The 23,797-nt window shown below is 58.8% G+C and overlaps 1 protein-coding gene across 10 annotated transcripts in view; it reads right to left on the bottom strand.

Annotated features, from left to right (window-relative positions):
* Window positions 1-9,026: 9,026 nt before the first annotated feature.
* The window catches only part of TMEM255B (transmembrane protein 255B), a 32,056-nt gene continuing 17,285 nt past the window's right edge, over window positions 9,027-23,797 (bottom strand). For 3 of the 10 annotated variants that reach the window (XM_059903023.1, XM_059903025.1, XM_059903022.1), the window contains 7 exons: window positions 23,348-23,437; window positions 22,752-22,949; window positions 19,938-20,018; window positions 18,054-18,139; window positions 16,587-16,746; window positions 14,483-14,626; window positions 9,027-9,429 (listed from right to left, as the gene is read on the bottom strand). In XM_059903023.1, the coding sequence (XP_059759006.1) occupies window positions 9,235-9,429; window positions 14,483-14,626; window positions 16,587-16,746; window positions 18,054-18,139; window positions 19,938-20,018; window positions 22,752-22,949; window positions 23,348-23,437 (954 nt within the window). In that variant the 3' untranslated portion in view covers window positions 9,027-9,234. Of the gene's footprint in view, window positions 9,430-9,461; window positions 10,047-14,482; window positions 14,627-16,586; window positions 16,747-18,053; window positions 18,140-19,937; window positions 20,019-22,751; window positions 22,950-23,347; window positions 23,438-23,797 lie in introns of those variants that run through there. The other 7 variants (XM_059903029.1, XM_059903027.1, XM_059903026.1 and 4 more) reach the window with 4 other exon arrangements.

The following is a 23,797-nucleotide window of genomic DNA, read 5'->3' as shown; positions in this document are numbered from 1 at the left end:
CACTCGGAGAGCCTGGGCCCTCGTGAAAAGCCCACCTCCGGCCAGCCTCTTCCCACAGCACCGTGGAGCCCTCCCCTCCATCCGTGACCGGGGTGGACGTGTGGGCTGGCTCACAGCCTAAGTGCCAGCTCCGGGTTGGGGGCTGGCCTGGTGGGCTGAGCTGGTCAGGCTGGGGCCTGGAGCTGTAGGACGTGCCTCAGGCTGTCCGTTGGGGGCTGAGAGCCCAGTTCCTGAGAAGGACCAGGCACGGGTGCCGTCAGCTCAGGGAGCAGGGGTCCCACCTGCCGCCCATGGTCTCCCAGAGTCGCTGAGCACAGCTCTGAGAAGTGGGGGACACACAGTCCCGCCCGCGACCCCAGGAGACCCCCTGCTGCCCACCCTCTGGCCCCATGTGGCCTCAGGAGCCCAAAGCCACCCTGGGGCCTGCTCTCAGCCCGGTCACCACAGCATTCCCGCCATCCTCTCTGGTTTTCGTCTACTCCGGAGGCGGCTCTGGAATGTTCTTACGGAATGCTCCCCAGGCCAGCCCCCACCCCCTCACAAAGGCCAGGATGGCCAGAGAGCAGACAAGACACATGCTGAGCTCTGGGACTGGAAACTCTGGCCTTACAGACACACGGAGTCGAGGCCAGCTCTCAGGGGCTTTCTGACCACCTTGGGTTCATCTTCTGTCCGGGGAGAGTGAGGGCCACATCTGTTTCCTACTGTGGTCTCCATAGACTTCCACTGGGCGCCAGGGGTTATTCTAACTACTGCCAAGAAAAAGTTTATGGCCAGTGCAGAGCCAAAATCTGCAAGACATTCCCCAGCTGTGCTGGCCAGATTGGCGTCCTTGCTGCTACCCAGTCCGGGCCAGACTGCACACGAGGCTGGGGCAGACAGAGAGTTGCATGTCCTCTGACTATGTGCCATGGAGGAGGAGCTGGGACGGGTCTGACTGTGCGCCACAGAGACGGAGCCGGGACGGGCCTGACTGTGCGCCACGGAGACGGAGCCGGGACGGGCCTGACTGTGCGCCACGGAGACGGAGCCGGGACGGGCCTGACTGTGCGCCACGGAGACGGAGCCGGGACGGGCCTGACTGTGCGCCACGGAGACGGAGCCGGGACGGGCCTGACTGTGCGCCACGGAGACGGAGCCGGGATGGGTCTGACTGTGCGCCACGGAGATGGAGCCGGGATGGGTCTGACTGTGCGCCACGGAGATGGAGCTGGGATGGGTCTGGCTGTGTTCCATGGAGGAGGAGCCGGGATGGGTCTGACTGTGCGCCACGGTGATGGAGCTGGGATGGGTCTGACTGTGCGCCAGGAAGGAGGAGCTCAGGTGGATTATGCTGCTGACACTTGTGGTCTGCGATGATCTCAGAGTTTTGCTTTTTTTGTTTTAAATAGAAGAGCTGTAACATTTGTTTGTATTTCATTCTTTTGTTTGTTTTTCAGATACTATCGATTGATTGATAACGGTTTTTTGTGTGAAGGGCTGGTCTGTGCCGTCAGGGCATCTGGCGGCCTGCCTGCAACCTCTGTCCTTGCTGCCAGTAGTACCCCCCCACACACACACACACATAGACACACACACCTGAGACAGTCAAAGCATCTTCAGACACTGCCACACGTCCCCTGGAGCAAGTCACCCCTGTTGAAATCTCTGCATTAAAGAAATAGGAAATTTGACCCCAGTTCACATGACAAAAAAAATTAACTCTATGTAGAGTATATATTTAAATCTAAAGGTAATCTATGAAGCATTTAGAAGATAATGTAAAACTGTAGGCTGTGGGCCCAATGTGATGCACCCCTGTTCTTGTTAATAAAGCTTTATTGACATACGGTCACACCCATTAACTTATGATTCTCTACAGCTTCTCTCCTGCTACAGTGGCAGGGCTGAGCGGTGGCTTCATAGCTACGGACCCTCAAAACCTGAACCATGTACTATCTGTTCCTTCACAGAGAAACTTTGCTGACCCCTGTGATAGAAGAGTATTTTCATGAACTAGGGTAAAGAAATACTGCTTTAAAATAGAAAATAAAACAAAACTCTCTCATGATAAAGAAAAATATTTAAAAATTGGGCTGCATTAAAATTAAGAACTTCAAGAAAACAAAGTTGGAGGAAGCTACCCGACTTCAAGTCTTGCTATGAAGCTACAGCGGTCAGTACAGCCTAGTGTTGCCAAAAGAATAAACAAAGAGATAAATGAGCAGAACAGAGAGCCCAGAAACAGACCCACAAAAGTAGAGTCACCTGATCTTCGACAAAGGATCAAAGGTAACACAATGGAGCAAAGGCAGTCTCCTCACAAGTAAGGCTGGAGCACCTGGACCCCACGTGCAAATAAACGAATCCAGACACAGACCTCACACCCTTCACAAAGTCAGCTCAAAATGGATCACAGATCTAAAGTAAAACACAAAACTATAAAACTCGCAGAAGACAACACGGGAGAAAATCTAGATGGTCTTGGATTTGGGATAATCTTTTAGATACAACACCAAAGGCAAAATCCATGACAGAAATAATGCATAAGTTGGGCTTCATTAAAATGAAAAGTTTCTGCTCCGCAAAGGCACCATCAAGGGAATGAAGAAACAAGCCACAGGTGAAGAATAAATTTGCAGAAGACATATCTGATGAAGCACTGTTACCCCAAATATACAAAGAACTCTTAAAGCTCAACTATAAGAAAATAAACAACCCAATTAAAAAATGGATCAAAGACCTTAACAGACACCTCACCAAAGACACACAGATAGCAAATAAGCACATGAAAACGTGCTCGTATGTCATATGTCATCAGGGCGAACGCAAATTAAAACAATAGTAAGATGCCACGGCACACCTATTAGAACAGCCAGAATCCAGAGCACAGGCAACACCAAGTGCTGGTGAGGACGCGGAGCCGCAGGAACTCTCGGCATCGCTGGTGGGAGTGCAGGATCTTGCGGCCACCGTGGAAGACAGTTTCTTACAAAACTGAACATACTCTCGCCACACGATCCAGCAATCGTGCTCCTGGGTGCTTCCCCAAAGGCACTGAAAACTAATGTCCACATAAAAATGTACACACAAATGTTTATAGCAACTTTATTCATAATTACCAAAACTTGGAAGCAACTAAGATGCCCTTCAGTAGGTGAATGGATAAACAAACTGTGTTACACTCAGACAACAGACCATTAGTCAGTGATAAAAAGAATGAGCTATCAAGTCATGAGAAGACATAGAAGAAACTTAAATGCATATTGCTAAGTGAAAGGAGCCGATCTGAAAAGGCTACGCAGTGTTTGATTCCAACTATATGACATTCAGGAAAAGACAAAACTATGGAGATAGTACAATAAAAAGGCCAGCGGTTAACAAGGTTTAGGGGAGGAGGCATGAGTGCATGGAGCATGGGGGATTTCTAGGGCAGTGAAGGCACTCTGTATGAGACAGAAATGGTGGACACGGGACATTAAACATTTGTCCAAATCCACACAATATACAACACTGAGTGACCCGAATATAAACGACGGGCTCTGGGTGACGGGGACCTGTCAGTGTAGGTTCATGGATGGTAACGAACGGCCCCTCGGGTGGGGGATGGTGATGATGGGGAAGGCTGCACCTGCGTGGGGCAGGGGGCCTGCGGGAACTTTGTCCCTTCCTCTCCATTTTGCTGTGAATCTAAACCTGCTATAAAAAATAAAGTCTATTAAAAATAAACAAGCATATCCATCAGTAGATACATCAAGAACATCTGTTCACCAAGGTACCATAAAGAGGGTGACAAGACCAGCTCAGAACAGAAGATACTGGGATCCACATGAACCTGCTAATGTGTTAACCAGAAGGGAGAACGAGTTCTTCCTGCAAATCAGTGAGAGAAAGTAATGACCCAACGGAAGAACGGGCAGAAGACCAGGCGGGCGCTGGACAGAACAGGAAACACCAGCAGGCAATTTGTCTGTCCAAGGGGCCCCACTTCATCAACAAGGAGGAAATGCGGGGCACAGACACCACGAGAAGAAACTACAAGGAGGAACCCCTGCACCCACAGCTGTGAAAGGTTCTCGGATCACGCAGGACCAGATCTTGGTGGGCTGGAGCAACGGGACGCCAGGCCCGCAGCTGAGGCTGCGCTGGGCCAACCCCATGGACCCTGGCCGGGCGTCGTCCTCCAAAGTCAAAGTCTGCCATGTGCCCAAAATCCAAGCCAGGGGCCCCGCATACACACAGGAGCCCCGAGATCAGCCGAGGCCCGCCCACAGCCAAAGGGGCAGTCACGGGTCCTGGGCTCAGAGGCAGAACCCCACGCGTGCATCTCACAAGCAGGAAGCTCAGCGGAGGCCGGGCATCTGTCCCTACAGAGGACAGAACAGCGGGAGGGTGGGCGCCGGGCAGAAGGGGGGCCAGCCCCGGGGCCGGGTGACTGCCTCGCTTTGCAAACAGTCACCACGTTACACCTTGGTCTCCAACAGGCTTTCTGCACGTGTATTAAATTTCATAATTAAAAAGTTTCAGCAAATGGGAAAGGGAAATAGGCATGTAACTGGTGCCACCCAAGAGCCGCTGACAGAGTGAGGCCTGCCCCGGCTCCTTTCCTCTGGGCTGGGCGACGCTCGGCTGGGCACGTCCCCTTAATCCAGTGGGCACCTTTGCTCCCGCCAGCTTTGTGTTCTCTCCCTACACCCAGAGGTGGCGGAATCGGGCTGCAGAAGGACTGAGAAGGCAGGAGTGGGGAGGGCAGGGCAGTGCGGGTGACCGCAGGCTGCTCGGACCAGACCAGAAGGTTGTTCTTGTTAACCAGGCACGTACTATCCCCCGGCCCTGCCCTGAGTGTTTTTGCAATGAGGTCCAGTAACATACCATAACGTTCACCCCCTAACAGTGTGCGATTCAGCGGATTTCAGCACCTTCACAGGGCTGTGCAACACCACCACTGTCAGTTCCAGAACATTCCACCATGGCAGCAGGGAACCCTGTTCCCATCAGCAGCCTCCCTGACCCTTTCCACCCAACCAGCCTCCAGCCCGGCCCCCGGAGCACCAGCCTCCGTCTGTGATTGTGGATGAGGCGGGGTCGCTCAGCAGAGGGAGGGGCCGGGGGAGGGGCCCCACCGAGACCCACCCCATGGTGGTGCCCGTCAGAGCTGCAGGGCCAGGCCTCACACACGTCAGGACGCAGGCGGAGCTGGCTGGGTTCTGCTGTGGGGACAGCGTGGCAGAGAGGGGTCCCCAGGGAACGGTGCCCAGCGCACACGGAGGCCAGCCGGAGTTGGGGGGTCCTGGGGCCTGGGGATGGGGGTGCCTGGAAGCCACCACCAGGCTGGGAATTGAATTGTTCACATTCTTTGTGGCTGGGGTGAGGGATAAAGACATTTTTGTGGGCAAGAGCAAAATTGTTGGCCTTGGAGTTTAATATTTTTTATCAGCTCCCGGCTCTCGGCGAGATGAAACGACCTAGCAGGGCAGACAGTGTGGGTCGGGCCACACGAGTGTGGACAGTCCGGAGAAACCCTGCGGCCCTGCAGACCCCACCCTGGGTTGTGCTCGGAGGTCGAAGGTCATCCCGCGTCCAGGCCTGCGACCGGCTTCCCTGCCATTTGCTCCAAAGGCAGCCAGGGGCCTGCTGGCACCAGGGGCTGCGGCTTCACTCCCTGCAGCCCGGAGCCAAGGTCCCTCCCCGCCCAGGTGCTCGTGGGTCCGGGAGCCACCGAGGGGATCGACGTCTCGGACCACAGACCCCTGGCTCGGTTGGATGCTATGGTTCTTAAACTCTGGGCAGAAGAGGGACTTGCTGCGGGACCCCAGGCGGGTCAGTGGGCCGGGTGGACGTCCTGACCCTCAGGGTGTGGGCTGGGCGTGGAGTCGGCCCTTCGTGCCTGGTGGCCCCGTTTGGTTTCCCCTCCTTGGACCGAGCGGACAGCAGCCTCGAGCCCTGCCGTCACGTGAGGAAAGGTGAGGCCGGGCACCTCGTGCCTTTGCTGGACGAGGGGTTTCTGTCTCCAGGACGCCCCCGTCCCGGGGCTCGCATCTGAGTGCAGAAACCGTAGGGGGGGCGCCCAGAGACGTGGAGGAAAGAGAATTTCCTCCTTGGTCTCGAGCACGGTCCAGCCTTGTGGATGCAAGGGTCCTGGTCAAGCGCGGGGCCCCCTCCCTCTGGAAGCTCCGAGCCGAGTGCCCACGCGAGCGGCTCTGGGGCTCAGCCCCTAAGTCCCGTTCGAGTCCCAGCCCCAGTTCCTTTCTCCTCTCCCGCTTTTGCCTGGCACGGTCTGCGCTGGGTTAAATGCCCCCTGCAGGGCAGGACGCTGAAGCCCCACGGAGCAGCAGCCGGGCCAGCACGGGCACGGGGGAGGGCACGTCCTCCCCCCAGAGGCTCTAGCCCGGGGGCCGCAGAGGGTCCTGGGATCAGACAGTATCTCCACCTTGACCGACATTTCCAGGAGCAACAAAGGTGGAAAGAATAAAACAAGTGAAGGTGTCTCCATGCTGCGATAGGGGGGCTGACCTGGCAGAGGCAGAGGGCAAAGCCCACGGTCAGAACCACGGCCCTGCTGCCAGAGGTCGTTCCCAAGCAACACGGCTGCGGGCATTTCAATGTCATGTGTCTTTGAATGCTGAACCAAAAACACCAAGAACATAAAACCAAGGATCCACTGGAAAGTCACCCAGAGAACGAAAAATCCCTCCTAGAACCCATCGGACTAGACTGAGGTTTCCCTGGCTGGAAGGGACGCTTGTCCATCCAATACTGCGTGGCTTGGTTTGTGTCGTCTTTTGACGCATTCAGGTGGGCATGCAGGGAAGGGCGGCCGGATGGGCAGCGCTGGCCCCGACCAGGCCGGGCTGGGCGCCTCACACGCGGAACCCTAAGTGCCTGTAGGGTCCACGCAGGTGTCCCCAGTAAATGTTGACATAATCTGTGCCAGTGAGCTCGCGTCTCCCAACAGACACCGCGAGGGAAAACGGGACAGGCAGGACCTTATCTGACATGCAGCAAAATGAACAGATGATGATGTGATGGCGCTGGGAAGGCAGGTTTGGCGTCAAGTCCCCACACAGGGCGCTCTTGGTGGATGTCACCCGGATGAGCCTGAAGCCAGGCCTGGGCTTTGCCGCACCGGCAGGCAGGCTGGAAGCGGGGAAGCCGGGATCTGGTCTCACCCCACTCTGGTCACCTGACGGTTTGTGACTTGTGCGCTAATATCCTAACATAATTCTCAACATAAATACGCATCTCAGTGACTCTTACGTTCTTAGATTTTATGGAAAGTCCCTAAATTTATAGGCGTAACTTTTGTAAAGTAATGAGTTTGCCTCTTTGCCTTTGTGATGAGGACTGGCTGTGTTTAGGGGGAATACAGGAGCGTGTCCTGTCACCCGGCTCCAGCTGCCGCCCGGGTGGCCCCTTCCTGCCCCTGCCTGGCACCCAGGCCGCAGGGATGCCTGCTGGGCCTCCAGCAGAGCTGAGGTCTCGAGTGGGCTGTAGAGGGTCCTCCGTAGGAAAGAGATCATCCTCCTTATGCAAAACAAGACCCCTTTGGTTCTTACGAGCCTCAGAAATAAGAACCGTCGTCCCTGTTCTCCGCACAATCCAGGCTGGGAACAGTAGTCACGTGAATTCTCCTTTCATCCAACACTGTTTTACATGATGTTCAAACTAGGTTTCTTTGGTGAAAGATGGTCTCCCCAAGTCGCAGAGCTGAGTTGGACTCGTCCTGCAAGAGCCCGCTTTGGGCACAGGGACACTGGTCCTCTGGTCGCACTAGGAACCCCCCACCAGGCCCCAAATGCCTGCCACTGTGACAGCGAAGCCCCGAAAGGGAGAGCTTAGCCGCAGAGGCTACCAAGCAAAGCCGTGAGGAACTGGGACCCAGACTAGTGAGTCTGGTGACGGGGCGGACAGGTGGAAGGACAGCCAGACCATCGGGTCAGAATCGGGCTAAAAGGGAGACAAAGGATGCTACAAAAACTAACTTCACGCTGCTTCTCAGAGTGGCCACGGGCTCCATCTCAGCCAATGGAATTACTCCTCCTAAATTCTGCTAGTTTTGTTATTTTTTACAATATGCCCAAAGCAAATCAAACAATTAGGGAGGATTGGCCATTTAAGAGTTTGACCTAAAATTCCAAATTGATGAGGAGTGACCTCGCTGTGCTCGTGGCTTTTGGAGCTGAAGTTCCAGGACAACAGGAGGTGGGGCCATGTCCTGGCCACGCAGGCCACGGAGGCCAGGGCCACGCTGGGCCCATCGGATCAGGCCAGCCTGGAAACACTGGACTTGTGAGCCCACGTTTAACAAAACACAGTCACATCTCGCTTTACAAATACTGCTTTTTTTTTTTTTTTTTTTTTACAAATTGAGGTTTGGGGCAGCCCTGTGCAGAACAAGTCTGTTAGCACATTTTCCCAGTAGTGTTTGCTCACTTCGTGTCTCTGTGTCACATTTTCATAATTCTCATGATATTTCAGACTTTTTCATTATTATTATATTTGTATGGTGATTCGTGACCAGGGATCTTTGATGTTACTCTTGTCACTGTTTTGGTATTTTTTCGGAATGAAGTGTTTTTAATTAAGGTTGTGCACTGTTTCTTTAGACATAATGCTACTGGCAACAGACTGCAGGATGGTGTAAACATCGCTTTCATGTGCCAGGAAACCAAGAATTCTGTGACTCCCCTCGTTGTGGTACTGGCGGGGGGCGGGGGGGGGGGGGGAGACCAAAACAATCCAGATATTCTGACCAGTGACCAGGTCCTTCCTGCCTCGTCTGTGACAAATAGCCTTCCCTAGGCCAAGGGGCCAGACGCATCCACGTGTGTCCTCCTCTCTAAGGAAACGGTCCACATGCTCAGAAAATGTAGCGAGAAGTGTTTCTGAATGTGAAGGCTAGGAGTATGCTGTCTGTTGGACAGAACTGCGTTCCCAGCCGGCAGGGGGAGCAGGAGACCGCGTCTTGTGTAGACCTAACCTCTTGCCTCCCTCCCTCTCTCCTCCCTCCCTCCTCCCTTCCCCTCACCTCTCCTCCCTCCTGTCCCTCCTCCACCATCTCTTTTCCCCAAAGATCCATGACTGTAACTCTGTAACTCTGAGACAGACTCTGGTCTGTCTCTCGACCAGGATTTGATTGGCTCCAAGGCCACGCTCACCTGCTTCCTCAGGTGTGTCTGGCAGTGGGCAGGTGCACGTGGGGCCCCGGTCGGTAGCCATTGGTCTGTCCTGGGCACGGCTTCTCCTAGGCTGTGGCTACTGGGCCACAGAGGTCCCCCCCTCCAGGGGTCTCTCAGCGGAGAGGCTGCATCTTAGGGGCACCTGCTCTGCAAGCGGGGGCCCACACGGGGTGTCCCGCAGAACAGACCAGGCTCCCCTGGATTCTCCACGAAGGCTGACAGTCGGGGGCCTGGACACCGTACACAGGACACATGCAGCTGCGGGACGCGACTGGAACAGAGCACACGCAGACCTCAGACCACTCGCAGGCCTTGGAAACAGCATTTATATTTGAGCTGGGACAAGTTTTCACTCGAGTACAAACACAGCACATTTCCTCGAGAGTGGTCCTCACACGGGGGCACCTGCCACATTCCCCTTGATCATGATAGTGATAACGAATTAGGAGGAAAATGGAACTGTTTTGTAAGTGATGCCAGCAGAGCGAGGCTGCTCCGGCGGGAGTTTTAGCATGGCTTGGTGTGTGGTCTCACACGGGGTGAGGTGGCCTCGGCCACCAGCGCTCCCCGCCGCGGTCCGGCCTCTCCTTGCCCGGATGTGCCCAGGGAGGGGAGGAGGGCTCGGACGTCTCCAGGAGGTTGGCCGCAGAAGCAGGGTTCGTAGAAGCTGCTCTGTTTTCTAACAAGCCAAAAACTAGTTTTCTATCTCCACCCTCTGCATCACGGCGCGTAGGGCGGAGGCTTCTCCCCGGGGAGGAAGTGGGTGAGGGCGAAGATGGGGGGGGCGTTGGGGGGCGGCCGGCAGCTGGAGCCGGGCTGGGACGGAGGCTGCACACACTCGGACAGAGAGAGGTCGGAGCCAGGTGAGGCCGGGAAGCCGCCAGGGGGCTGCAACCAAACAGAGAAAGCCTCCTCAGCCCACGGGCGCCCGGGGACGCGCCCAGCGCCACCGGCGCCCCTCAGAGCCCACCCGGGCCCAAACCCCCAGACCCAGGCCCTCCTGGTGGGAACCGCTCCCTGACCAGCGTGCGTTCTCAGGGGGCCGCAGGGAGGCCCCGATTCAGCCCCGCTGGGCCCCCTTCTCGCCTGTGGGCACCGGTCCTGACATTCAGGAGGGTGGCTGGTGACACCTGACACCAGGATGCACGGCCGTGCAAACGCTGTGTAAGGAAACGGCTGCCCAGCTCACCTGGGGCCCTGGGTTTACTCAACACTTCACGTCTTACAGAAAAAACCAAGGACGTCAACGTTTTCCACATAGCGTGACGGCGAATTTTACGCATCAACTTGGCTAGACTATGGTGCCCAGATGTTTGCTCAAACCATCTGGATGTCATTTTGAGGGTGTTTTGTAGCCATGATGAACATGTAGACCAGCGGATCACCCTCTCTGGTGCGGGTGGGCCTCGTCCAATCAGCTGAAGAGGAGAAGACTGAGGTTCCCGAGGGAGAGGGAATTCTGCCTCCAAACTGACCAGACTCAAACTGCAAAATCTGTTCTTCCTGGGACCTCTAGCCTATGGACTGCCCTGCAGATTTTGGACTCTCTCCCTCTATATATCTATATCTGTATCATCTCTTTCTATAACTATATCTCTACCTGTGTCTACTATGTGCACACACGCTATTGGTTCTGTTTCTCTGGAGAACCCACACTAATACACATAGACGCAGAAAGTGATTCTGCAAAGAGAGTGTTGGGACATGCCACAGATTTTAAATTAATAAAATTTCCAGTTTTCCTCCACCCGCCAACAACCTCTTAAATTTCTTTTTGTTTTTTTTAACTTCTAGAGGTTAAAAATACCTGCTTAAAACCAACATTAAATACAGCAAGCAACCCCTTCCGTGATGGGACACAGGCGAGTGTGTGCAGGCCCTGGTCTTCGGTGGGGCCAGGTGGCTCCTTGCTCTCTGCTCAGCAGGTGCCCAGGGCGCAGGGATGCCAGCCTGCCTGCCCCCTCCTCCCGAGGAACCCCGGACCTCGGGCTTTGAGAGAGAATTTCCTCACAAGCCAGGGCTCTAGGGATCCAAGGGCCCTGGGTCCCTGCCCACCTCCATTGCTTTCTTTCTCTCAAACTCACACTTCTTTCTGACCTCAGGGGACAAAGGAAACCTCTAGAGAACATCCCTCAGATCTGCGGGTCCCCAGCTCCCACCAGGCATGTGTGTGGTCAGTTCTTTACCGGAAATGAGCAGCTGAGAGAACCAGGAAGTAAACCACACTGACCACGGAATAAACCAGTGGGAACCACAGAGGAGGATCCACCTGGAAATACATGGCAAACCAGCAAGGATTACAGAGCAAACCACCAGGAACCACGGAGTAAACCACCACGGACCACGGAGTAAACCACCAAGGACCACAGAGCAAACCACCAGGAACCACGGAGTAAACCACCACGGACCACGGAGTAAACCACCAAGGACCACAGAGCAAACCACCAGGAATCACGGAGGAAACCAGGCTCTGTCCACACAGGCAATCCCATCGGGGGGCAGACAAAAAGCCTCTTAGTTACAGGATGCAAGGTCCTTAGTTACAGGACACAAGGTCCTTAGTTACAGGACGCGAGGTCCTTAGTTACAGGATGCGAGGTCCTTAGTTACAGGATGTGAGTTAATCCTTGGAGTGTCCTTGTTCCTGCACTTCCTGACCAGGTGGCCCTGGGAATAGGAAGGTGGGTTTTCTTCTAAGGTGATTTTTCTTTTGACCAACTGCTCAAAACAGCCCCCAAGAGCTGCTCACTCCCTCTATTATGTGGGAGTGTTTTCCACTGCTAATGACTGGACAGAACAGTTGCAATATCCCTTTCCTCCTCCGATGGGAACAGAGTCAGAAACGTCAATCTGTCGTTTCCCTCCTGACGAGACACACAACATCATTGATTTGTCATCTCCTCGAAATCTGATTATTGACGTGTATGTAATTACGCTCCTACATGTGCTGGTGATAAAAGCTGATTAGGCCCTTGTGGAGGGAGCCCGGGCCTCCCTTGGGAGGGAGAAGTGGGAGCATCTGCTGTTTGTGATGAGCCAGAGGCCCGAAGGTGGATGAGGCTGGAATACGACACCGGCACAGAGCCATCTGTTCACCAGCACCAGCGGTAAGGAGGGGAGACCGTGCCCGCATGCTGCAGCCCTGTCTCCTGAGGGCGCAGGAGCAGGACGCCTGCCAGCGCCTCAGGTCAGGATCCAGGGCAGCAGGTGCCCAGGATGCGCGCCGTCCTCCCCGGGGCCTCCCTGCGGCCAAGCTTGCGGAGGCCGGGGACAAGCCAGCCAAATGTCGGGGCTCAGCCAGGAGGAAGGGCCCTGCGGGGATCGTCTCTGCCCCCTAGCCACGTCCCAGAGCTGCCTGGAGTCCCCGTGTGCGGGCGTGACTGTGGGGCCTCGGGGTGGACGCTGGGAGGACGGGAGACAGCCGGCCCGCGGAGCACGCCCGTTCCTCGGCGCCTGTGCATTTCCAAGCTGGTGTTTGAGACCACAGGTGGCCAACCAGCCATGGGTCCAGCCCCCAGGACACAGGCCACACCCAGATGACGTGGTCCTTCCCGTGATGGGGACCAGGGAGGATGGCCCGGAGGTGGGACGCGGGTGGCGCTTCCAGGGAAGACGAGGGCTGCCCAGGATGGCCGCCTGCATGTCGGGGAAGCTGACGTACCCGCGCTGAGAAGCGGCGCCACCGGGCGTCACTGGCAACCAGCTCGTCTCCCGACGCTTGGATAATTCCCTTCCGTGTCTTAGAAATGGGAGGACTCTCGAGCCAGGCCCCTCCCTGACTCAGGACTCAGCCTGCGGGTCCCCGTGTGGCCAGGGCGCCTGCTCGGGGCTGGTGGGATGTCTACGGGGTTGCCCCTCATCGGCAGGAGAAGGCCTCCCATGGCACAGCCCGTGGGCCACCACTCCTCGGAGACAGACGTGGCACCGCCCTCAGGCCAGGCCACCGTGCCACGTCCTCCTCTGGGAATTCCAAGGCCCCCGGAGCCCCGGGCACACAGCCACCAGCTTCACGTTCAAGGCAAGCGGAAGGAGCCAGGCGCGGAGAGGAAGGACTTGCAACTCCACGGGGAGGTAAAGCGGTCCCTGAGTTCTCGCCCAGCGGGTCTGTCCCGGGCAGGACGGAGGCTGCAGGCTTTCTCAGCTCGCCACACCCGCTGCGCCCCGGGGCCCAGAGACCCCACACCCGCTTCCAGCCCCACGAGCTGTCGGGCCTGGGGAGGCCACCGCGGACCTCGCTGGCCGGGGTTGTGCCGCAGCCCCGGGTGGCCAGCTGGGCCGAGTCTGCAGGTTCCTCTGCGTCATGAGGGGCCGCGGAGATGGGCACCACGCTCCCCTCAGCCCCTCCTCAAGTCTGGCCGCCGCCTCTGTCCCCGAGCTGGTGGATACACACACCTGTCCTAAACAGCCGCTGGCCCTGAAAAGGCCTCACGTCCCGTCAACATCACTCCTCAGGCGCTGGGCCCCCGAGCAGCAGATGAAGATGTGCGACCTCACAGCAAATGGCCGGGATCCGAGCACCCCCCCCCCCCGCCCACGCACAGAGACGCAGCCCCTCCGGTACCTTAACCCCGTGAACTTCCCAGAACTGCTCAGGGGCTGTTGTCAGTGACACAGACCACAGAACGTGCCAAGGCCACCACCCCGCCCCCGCCAAAACAGAGGCCGACAAGCTGTCCGGGCCAGAGGTGCTCACCTCTGCCCCCCGAGGACACGGGGCAACACCTGGGGACGTTCTGGTCACCACAGTGGCAGCTGGTCGGGCGGGACGCGGCTCTATGAACAGGCTTCACCCCCGCGTGCCCCCTTCCACAGCAGCCCCAAGGCCACCAGAGTTGTACTAGGGTAAAGCCTGTGCACTTGCCGCTCTCGTGGGCGCTGGCAAGCCCTCGGCTCTACTCAGTGACTCTGCCCTGTCACAGGGGCCCGGCAGCTGGCACATCCCCAGTTGCTCTGGCCAGGAAACTGCAGCCAACTTGTGTGGGACCTGGTCAGGGGTCAGAAAATCTCAAGGCCCCGAAAGACGTGGCTGGCTGGGTCACCAGGGCCACGTGGAGCAAAGGCTGCCCCAAATGCCCCCGGGGACGCCGAACGTCCTGTGTGGGCCTGGGGTCACCCGACACATCCCTCAGTCGTCCCACCCCCTTTGCTGGTCCACACCAGCTGCACCACCCCATTGTCTAAATCGGGAGGGGGTGCCATAGACCCCCCGCCCCCTTTTCCTTCAACCCAAGCCCCCCAGCCCCGTGTCCCACCCGAGCAGCACTTCCTGCGTGGCAGCTGCCTGGGACGTGAGCGCCGCTCCGGCCCGCAGACGCTCGGCCTACCTGGAGGGGCAGCGGGTACGACGAGCAGGTGGGGACAGCCGGGGGCACGGGGCAGAAGCCCGTGTAGGCCAGGATCTGCTGGGCGGGGTTGTAGAGGACCTGAGGCGCTGAGGACGGGCCGTAGGCCAGCTGGGACAGCGGGACCTGCCGCAAAGGATGGAGACGTGTCAGCCGAGCCCTGCCCTGGGGAGCCCCGTCCGGCAGCCGCTCAGGCAGGCGGAGTCCCCGAGGGAGAGATTCCGAGTCCTCCCACCAGCCTCTCTCCGACCAGAGCTAAAGCCCAAAAGCTGGGTTTCGTCTTGCTTTTCCTTTTCCTGTTTGTCCCGGGATCCGCCGAGAGGCCCAGCTAGGCCCAGGCTCTCTTGAGCTTTTTTTGGAAAAGTGAGGAAACCCCATCCCTCTGCTCCAGGAGCGGGTGCCATGGGCATCTCCGAGGGGCGCTGATTCCAAAGATGCCCCCAGCTCTAGTCAGCAGGGCCCTCTCCCCACAGGGGCTCCGGGTGGCACCGGCGGGGGTAGGGCTCTGGCCGAAGGGATTTCTGGAGAAGCACAACCAAGACCAGAGCTTCCCAAACTCCTTGAACTCCTGCTTCCTTAGCTCATGGGAGGCTCTGATTCCCCAAAGGAAAACAGAACGTGGGCCCTGATTCTTGACCTCTCACCCGCCCCCAGAGAGGACGGGCCGTAGGACGGACCCCTCTCCAGAGGCAGGCCAGCCACTCCCAACGTGGGGCTCGGGGGTTCCCAGACCGGAGGTGCATCCTTCCCTAACAGCCACCCACGGGGCAGGCTTCTTACAACGCCCCTGAGCTCTGGGTATGAGAGAGGAAACTGTCCGGAGCGGGGCTGACACGTAACTCCGTGTCCCGCGTGACAAGCGGCCTTTCTGGGGCGTCGCTACGTTCCCGAAAGAAGCTCCAGCGGTTTTATTATAAACCCATGAGCACAGGGGCCTCTTCCGGAAAAGCCACCGGGCTGACGGCCATCCCTGGGGACAGCCCAGCAGTCTCCACCCGGGTTCCCAGGGGCAGGACCCGAACAAGACCCTCTGCGTAGCCATCGAGCCTAACCTCACTCTCCTTGAGAATCTGCCAAGAGAGAAAACTCTGACCTGGCCACAGCAGGAAAAGCCCCACCGAGGGGCCCCACAGACCGCACTGTGGGCCCTGCAGACCCCAGGCGTCCTGGGGGCAGGCAGCTCTCGTCCTTGAAGGACAAGATGCTTGTTGTGCACGCACGGAAAGACACCTTGCGACCGAGCAGGAGCTGGGCCTGGCGCCTGCACCACCCAGAGTGGGAGTGGGGTGGGGGGTCGCCAGGGTCTCCCGTGGTATCCCGGGCTTTGTCTGGGGTCAGGAAACCTCCAAGAAACATGTCACTGATCTCAGGAGGCTCCAGGTGAGGCTGAGAAATGTGGCCAGTGGCCACAGTCTCTGGGGCAGAGGTAACAAGCCACCCCTCGGCAGTGTGAGCTGTGGATGGGGCTGGGGTCTGGCCTGCAGGGGTTGTTTGCACGTGCGTTTGCACCGCCTCCTCGTTAAAAGCGGGTGATGGGCGCGCGGCTGCTGGTCTGTGGGCGGTTGTGAGCTCTTCCCGGTGTTTGTGGCCTCACGTGCGGCACCTCCACGGATGAAGTGTCAGGTCGCGGGAGGTGCCATCTGGGCCCCGCGCGAGAACACGGTTTGGAACAGCCGGTCCCCTGGAGAGGACGCTGCCCACGGAGAGACTTGCAGTGTGGCCTCAGGCACGGGTCCTGCGGTGCGGTCCCCGCCCAGGGCCGCCCAGATGCTGAAGCACGTTCTCGGGGGCTCACTTTGGCGTCACCTGACTTTGGGAAGCACGGGCCTGAGCCCCAGATCTACCGGATCGGAGGCGCTGGGGTTCCGTGCTCAGCGGGCCACCAGGGCATGGACGCGGCCGTCAGGCGCCAGGCTCGGTGCCCCCCTCTGCCGCTGAACTTGTGCTCCCTGGGCCGGCTCAGGTGGCGCGAGCCTCGGGGAGGAGGGACTGAGGTGCCCCCAGGCTGTGGTCAGCACGGCTGGCGGCTCCGCGAGCCCACGTCCCCACCGGTGCCTCTGCCCAGCGCGCGGCGGGCGCTACTCACCATGTCCTTGAAGGCCCCCAGGACGGCCGCGGTGACGATGCCCAGGAACAGGCCTAGGACGTTCAGCGCCGCCGAGGCCCAGAGCAGCCGGTACAGGTGGAGCACGTCCTGGCAGCCGCGGACGCCCACGAACTCGTAGTAGGTGGGCGGGTGCTCGGCGCTGTGCGGGGCGGGGCCTCGACGTCACCCACGCCTGCGGGGAGGCCGCCTCAGCGCCCGAGCGGGCGGGGCAGACGCTCCGCGTACTGCCGTGTACTGACGCGTACTGCCGCGTACTGACGTTACTGACGTGTACTGACGCGTACGGACGCGTACGGACGCGTACTGACGTTACTGACGTGTACTGACGTTACTGACGTGACTGACGTGTACTGACGCGTACTGACGTTACTGACGCGTACTGCCGTGTACTGACGTGTCCTGCCGTGTACTGACGCGTACTGCCGTGTACTGACGTTACTGCCGCGTACTGCCGTGTACCGACGTTACTGACGTGTACCGACGTTACTGACGTGTACTGCCGTGTACTGACGTTACTGACGCGTACCGACGCGTACCGACGCGTACCGACGCGTACTGACGGGCTGCGGGCTCTGCTGGGAGGGCCCAGGCCCCTCAGGCGGCCGAGGGCTGTCCCAGGGAGCCCAGAATCCATCTGGGAGGGGGCCCAGGTCTCTGAGCAGGACAGCCCGCCCCAAGCACGGCCCGGCAGGCAGAGCCCCGACCCGGTCACCCTCGGAGCCAGCAGGGCTTAGAGGCTGCTGGCCGCCCCGGCAGGGAACACAGAGGGGAGAGCCTCAGAGGGGGTTCATCTGGGCCCCGTGGTCGTGGTCTGTGCAGGCTCTGGACCACAGCCTCGGGTTGGCAATCGGGTGAATTCCTGCTCTGGGGGAAGGGCGTTGCAGCCTACACCCCTGGGTTTTTCAACAATTCAGGGAGGGGTCTCCAGGAAGCAAACACTAAACTCCCAGTTAGCTCTAATGTAGGTATTCAAGCTATTAACACAAAATTTAAAAGACAATGTGGGGAGGGTTCTGATTCCCAAGGAGCTGGGACCTTGCACCGGTCCAAACAACAGGGGAAAAGCTGAACAGACTGAAAAACAAGCAGCTCTTCTGGGCCCCATGGGAGGGGGGAGGACACAGGGCAAACTGCCGCCCCCGTCCCCAGACCGGAGAGACCAGCAGGCAGAGACAGGGTCTCGGCCTTCCGGGGTGGAGACCCTGAGGCAACCAGCACCCGGGGAGGAAGAAACGGGTCACCTGTGACGTCACAGCCCACAGCGAGACAGGGCTCCCCGAGAGGCCTCCCCCCCCACCTCCCGGCAGCCCTGAGCCTCGGTCTTCTCACCTGTGGAACGGAGCCCACGCCCTGGGGCTGAATGAGATGTGGGTGCAGCGTGCAAGGATGGGGGCAGGTAAGTTCAGGGACGTGGGGCTCTCGGGTGTCGGGCTCCCCCCCACTCACCTCTGGCAGTCGTAGAGGTCGCAGCAGTAGCAGGTGTTACTCTTCACCTTCAGCTGGCACCTACCGTTCAGGGAGTGGCAGGTGACCTGTGAGCGGAGAGTCCGGTCAGGTGCCCCTTGTCCTCGCCCCGGAGCGGGCAGGGGCCTCCCTGGGGGTAAGGACCCACCACCCTGCCCCATCAGCCAGGCAGCTGCCCCTCTTGAGCCCACGTTTCTTGACCTGCCCCTTCCTCCACCCGGTCCAGGTGCAGCAGGCCTGGGGGCGACAGGGCCCTCCCTGCAGGGAGAGGTAGAGGACCAGGCGGCCAAAGCTTGCTGGACGAGGAGGGGGAGGGGGAGAAGTCCCCAGGAGCCTGCAGGTGGGGACCCTTCAGGTGGGAGACCCTTCCTGACCTCCCAGAGGAGAGCTCCCAGCTGCCCAGTCTCACCAAGCCAGCCCTTCCCCAAGCCACACGGAGGCCTGCCCTCCTTCCCCCAGCACTTTGTAACCACCCCCGCGCGTGGAAGGTAAGTGGGGCAGAGACCACCCAGCTGCAGAGGGAGGAGGGGGACGTTGGGGAGAAGGTCTTGGAGGGAGGGCTGTGCACGAGTGAGGACAGAGATTCCAGCAGGCTGGGGGTCGCCTGAGAGGCCGAGCGCCCAGGGCAGGTCAGGTGGCAGGTCGGTGGCAGGGCCTGACCCCAGAGGTCCTGGGGGCCTCCCTGAGGCCCCGGCCCCTTTAGCGGCACCTCAAGCCACCCTTGGGCATGTAGCCTTTCTTTCAAGGTTCTGTGGGCAACTCCCGAAAGCCACCCACATCAGGAGTGGGAGGGCTTGAGCAGGGGTCATAGAAAGATCAATCTGGGAAAACAGTCCCGACGGGGCGGAGACCAGAGACAGGCTGCTGGGAGCCATGAAAGTGAGCCCGTGTGACTCAGGCCTGGAAGGGGGCTGGGCGGACGGCCTGACAGGTGAGAACTGGGGGACAGGGAGGGGGGCAGGGGAGCAGTCAGGGCAAGGCCGGGCTCTGAGCCTGGCAACCAGCACATGGGAAGGTCAGAGCCACAGGCCAGCGAGCTGGAGGTCGCAAGACCTAACCCTGATCCTGACCCTAGGTGCCCCCTGCTGGAAGGTGTCACCTCTGTGACCCCAGTACTGCACGGAACACATTGGGGTGAGCAGGAAGGAAGGACAGAGCAGCATGAGGGCCTGGGGGGCACGGGGCACGTGGGAAGGGCCTGGAGGGCCGGGTGACCCCCGCTGAACAGGACAAGTCCCCAGGGCTCCCTCCGGCCGGGAGAAAGTCCAGGAGCACAGGCCGGGCCTTCGGAGCAGAGGTGTGCCGCCCCCTGTTGAGGGGCAGTAGCAGAGGCCCCTTTTCCCCCGCCGCCAGCCACGCGGCCGCAACCATGGCGTCTGCTCCCCGCTGCCCGCCCTGCGCCCCTCCGTCCTGACATTTGTACACAGCGTCAGAGGCCGTGTTTAGTTAAACCGATAAATCTACACAGAGCTGAGGGAGACGGCAGGACAGACAGAGCCACGCAGCCGCCTGGGGTGGTCCAAGAGGAGACGCCGGCCACTCTTAGAAACAGAAGTGAAATCACCCTGCACACATCCTCGGCCCAGGGACAGCCGGCGAGCTTGGGGCCAGTGTAAACGTAGTATCCTAGATTTTAGTGCACTAATTACGTCAATAAAAAGCTCATCGTGAAAGCCGCACAGACTGGACCGCACAGACTGGACCGGTGGATTCGGGGCTGCATCAAAGGCAGTCAGCAGCTGTGACTCTGGAGTGAAGCACCTCACCAGGCGCGGGTGAGGACGAGGTGGAGGCGTGCTGGGGCCAGAACAGTCAGATCTGGACCAGGGACACAGGTTAACAAGGGGCACCAGCGCTGGCACTTACCTCTGTCTGGTAGACGTCGTGCAGGTAGCCGACCCCACTGGAGTAAAACTGGCACCTTCCTGCGGTGAGGGGCCTGGGCTCCTAGAGACCAAGAACCACAGATGGAATGGGACGGCTTCACCCCCCTATCAGGAGGAACCGGCGGTGATTTCAGACCTGTTGCCACAGGCTCTGAGCCCAAAGGAGAGAGGCCCAGGCCAACGAGCCCCTCCCAGGAGGGGGACGAGGGGCAGGAAATACCAGGGCTCATCCCCGAGCAGCTGGGCTCCTGCAGCCAGGAAGCAGGGAAGCAGGCACCCCACCCCTGCCGGCCGGGGGACACAGCTCCCCCCATCGGTCAACACGGCAGCTGAGGGAGGTGGTCGTGCACCTGTACAAGTCTCAACGTAGAGACCCCTTGGCTCCTGCCTCTCTTCCTCAAAGCAAAACAATTTTTCCACGAGGGAGGGAGCAAGGTGGATTTCAGCCTAATCCACTCATCCATCCAACCAGCCAATCATCCACGTGATCACTTACTCATCTAGGTATCCATCCTTCTATCCATCTCTCCATCCATCCATCCATCCATCCACATCCATCCATCCTTCTATCCATTTCTCCATCCATCCATCCATCCATCCACATCCATCCATCCTTCTATCCACCTCTCCATCCATCCATCCATCCATCCACATCCATCCATCCTTCTATCCATCTCTCCATCCATCCATCCATCCATCCACCCATCCACATCCATCCATCCTTCTATCCATCTCTCCATCCATCCATCCATCCACACCCATCCATCCTTCTATCCACCTCTCCATCCATCCATCCATCCACATCCATCCATCCTTCTACCCATCTCTCCATCCATCCACCCATCCCTCCATCCATCCTTCTATCCATCTCTCCATCCATCCATCCATCCATCCACATCCATCCATCCTTCTATCCACCTCTCCATCCATCCACCCACCCATCCTTCCATCCGTGCATCCAAGCATCCATCCGTCCATCCTTCCATCCATCCATCCATCCACATCCATCCATCTCCCTCCCTCCATGCACCCATCCACTTACCAACCACCGGAGCATACATCCACCTATGTGCCTATCCAACTATCCATCCACGAGTCTGTCCCCGACATTCATAGGGCAGATGGTGCCAAACCATAAGGGCACCCGGGTAAGACAAGTTCCTGCCCTGAGGGGATTAGTGAAGGAGAGAGACCAATAAACTGACGATTACAACATGCTTATCACCTGCATGGTAGTGAACAGCAAGGGCGCACGTGAAGTGCCATGAAGCTGCTTAATCTGTAAGTTATGAGTCCGGGTCCCGACAACTGTATTGAGTTTTTTTACTCTGTCAGTCATATTTCTCAAAGCATTCCTGCTTCTGATCTGAGAAAAAAGCATAAAACTACCAGCGACAGAGGAGGACGGTCATGCAGGACCGGCCTGGAGGCAAGAGGACGCTGTGCCGGGTGTGGGCGCCCCTGAGCAGCCGCTCAGTAGAAGCGTGGGGGCGACACAGCGGCCCCTCCGCCTGGGCGTGAGCCGGTGTGCTAACTCCCGACAGATCTCCTGCCGGGAGGGCCTCCTGGCTCTGGAGCTGGGAAGGCGGCGCCTGCAGGCTGTGAGTCCTCGCCTGCAGGGGTGCCGCTTCAGGCGTCCCGTGCAGCCCTGAAACACGGCAGGGCCATTCTCGCTCCTGCAGAAGGACGGAGAGGCTCTTCCACCCGGGAAGCCAGTGCATTTGAAGGGAGGGCTGAGGGTGTGAGGCCCGAGAAAGCCGCCCACACGGCTGAGACCCCACCTCCGTTGCCCCCAGGAAGGCGGGGCTCCCTAAGGCTGCTTCCCAGACGCGGGCCCCCATCCTCCTCTGCTCAGTTGGTTACAGGCAGAAAGGAGGGCCTGGTCCAGACAGAGACTGAGCCCAGAGGCTGGAATTTACCAGAAGGAGCAACACGCCGGCGGGCACAGGCTCACAGGCCCCTGAGGACCGGGTTCGTCGTGGAGGCTCATGAAGCCTTCCCGGGCCCCGCTGGGTGCCGGCCTGCCGGACCGCCTCACACCCGACACGTCCACAGTGGGCTGGATGCCAGCTCGTCTGCCCTGGGGGCGCCCTCCACACATTCTTCTACCCCAGCTGTTGGCATCTTAAAGCTGTAATCTCGGGAAGTGCCGATAGCCAGTTACAAGCTGCAGAAAAGGGCATTTTTAATTGATTCTCCATAGTTCAACCACAGCCGTCTCCCTGCAGCTTTAGGCTACGTGTTTTCAACCTGGAAACTCAGCCCCTCTGTTCACGTCCAAGTCCCTGATTGGCAGGCCCAGCTTTGGGGGGACGGCCAATCCTGGGCACACTGGCCACATGCAGCCAGAGAAAGCTGAAAACCCATCTAAGGAATAAAGAAAGAAAAGCGCAGGGACATGGGGACTGAGCTCCACACCCTACACCCCGGACAGGGGGTGCTCGTCACACCTGAGGCTCGAGGGAGGCTGTGGGGATCAACCGTACCCGCCTCTCTAGTTGTAAAACCTGCCTGGGAGGGTGAAACTGAGCCTTCCCTGGCCCTTCGCCTCTCCTGGAGAGGAATCGGTAAGGATCCCCAGGGCCGGCACTTTTTAAGCCTTTTATCTGGAAATAATTTCAAACCGACCGAATAGTCCCAAGAATAGCGACTGTAAAGCTTAGCCTAACATTACCACCAGGGCCGGCACTTTTTATAACCTAAGAAACTTTACAGGCATAAAAACACTCCAAGTTCAGTGTTAATCGACGTGAACGAGCGCACGTAAAGCCCTGAGCTCGTGTCGCATTCCCACCTCACACAGGACCCGTTGGGGCCACAGAGAAATGCCGGCGGGTCCTTCCCGGCCCGGATGGGGCGCCAGGTCAGGGCTCCTGTTGGTGGACGGAGCAGCAGGGCCCGGCCCTTCCCTCTGAGCAGGTCCCGGCCACCGCCCCACGGTTCCAAAGCACGAGTGTCTGACGTGGCTTGTCCTCCCTCGGCTTCCCCACCGCTAGGATGACAGAGGCAGAGGGACCTCATGGGCACAGTGTCCAGTGAGAAGGTCCCAACATGCGTATTTGAGCGAAAAGCCTGGGACGTCGTGGGGCACTGGGTCCGGGACGTCTTTCATCTTACTGACTAAAGAGGGGCCTGAGGAGCGTCGGTGGGAAGTTAAGGACTTTGGTTCTAATGATGCGATGCCTGGGGTAGGGGGTGCATGTTGGGTCAGTTCTGGAGGAAACGAGGGGAGGGACAGGAGGAAAGGCTGCGATTGGCCAACACAATTTGTATTCGTCAGACTGTGAAGGTCACCGAGCCGTGTCCTGCAAGAGGAAGTTGAACTTCTGAAGGTTTCTTAAACGCACAGAGCAACTGAGAACAGAATGAGGGAGACTGGGAAGAACTCACGATGTGCCGCGCGGCGAACACGCCGTCCACGATGGCGCAGCAGAAGGCGGCCACCACGCCGAAGCTGACGAACACGATGGCCGCCACCAGCTGGAAGCAGAGACAGGAGAGGCTCAGTCCCATGAGAAACCTTCCCCGAGCGCCCAGCCGCCCGAGGCCCCCTGCCCCGACCCCCGAAGTTGCTCGGCAGGGTCCTCCCTTCCCACCACGGCCCCCCTGGAAACCCTCCACGACGGCCAGGGTGGCGCCCCAGGCCCATCCCACTGAGCAAGGCCCGTGCTGGCTGCTTTGTTTATTTCACAGGGTACGAGGGAGGGGCTCGTGGATGGGGAGCTGTCGCCCCCCCCACACGGCCTGGTGGATAATGGCGGGCCTCCCAGGGTATTTAAACGGTTTGCGATCTCTTGCTTTTACAGACTCTGCTACAAAGACCCTAATTACATTCTGCAT

Source organism: Balaenoptera ricei, chromosome 18 (assembly GCF_028023285.1).
Source record: "Balaenoptera ricei isolate mBalRic1 chromosome 18, mBalRic1.hap2, whole genome shotgun sequence".
Classification (NCBI taxonomy): Eukaryota; Metazoa; Chordata; class Mammalia; order Artiodactyla; family Balaenopteridae; genus Balaenoptera; species Balaenoptera ricei.
The sequence above is the reverse complement of the archived record's forward strand: the minus strand, read 5'-3'. Positions and strand labels throughout refer to the sequence as shown.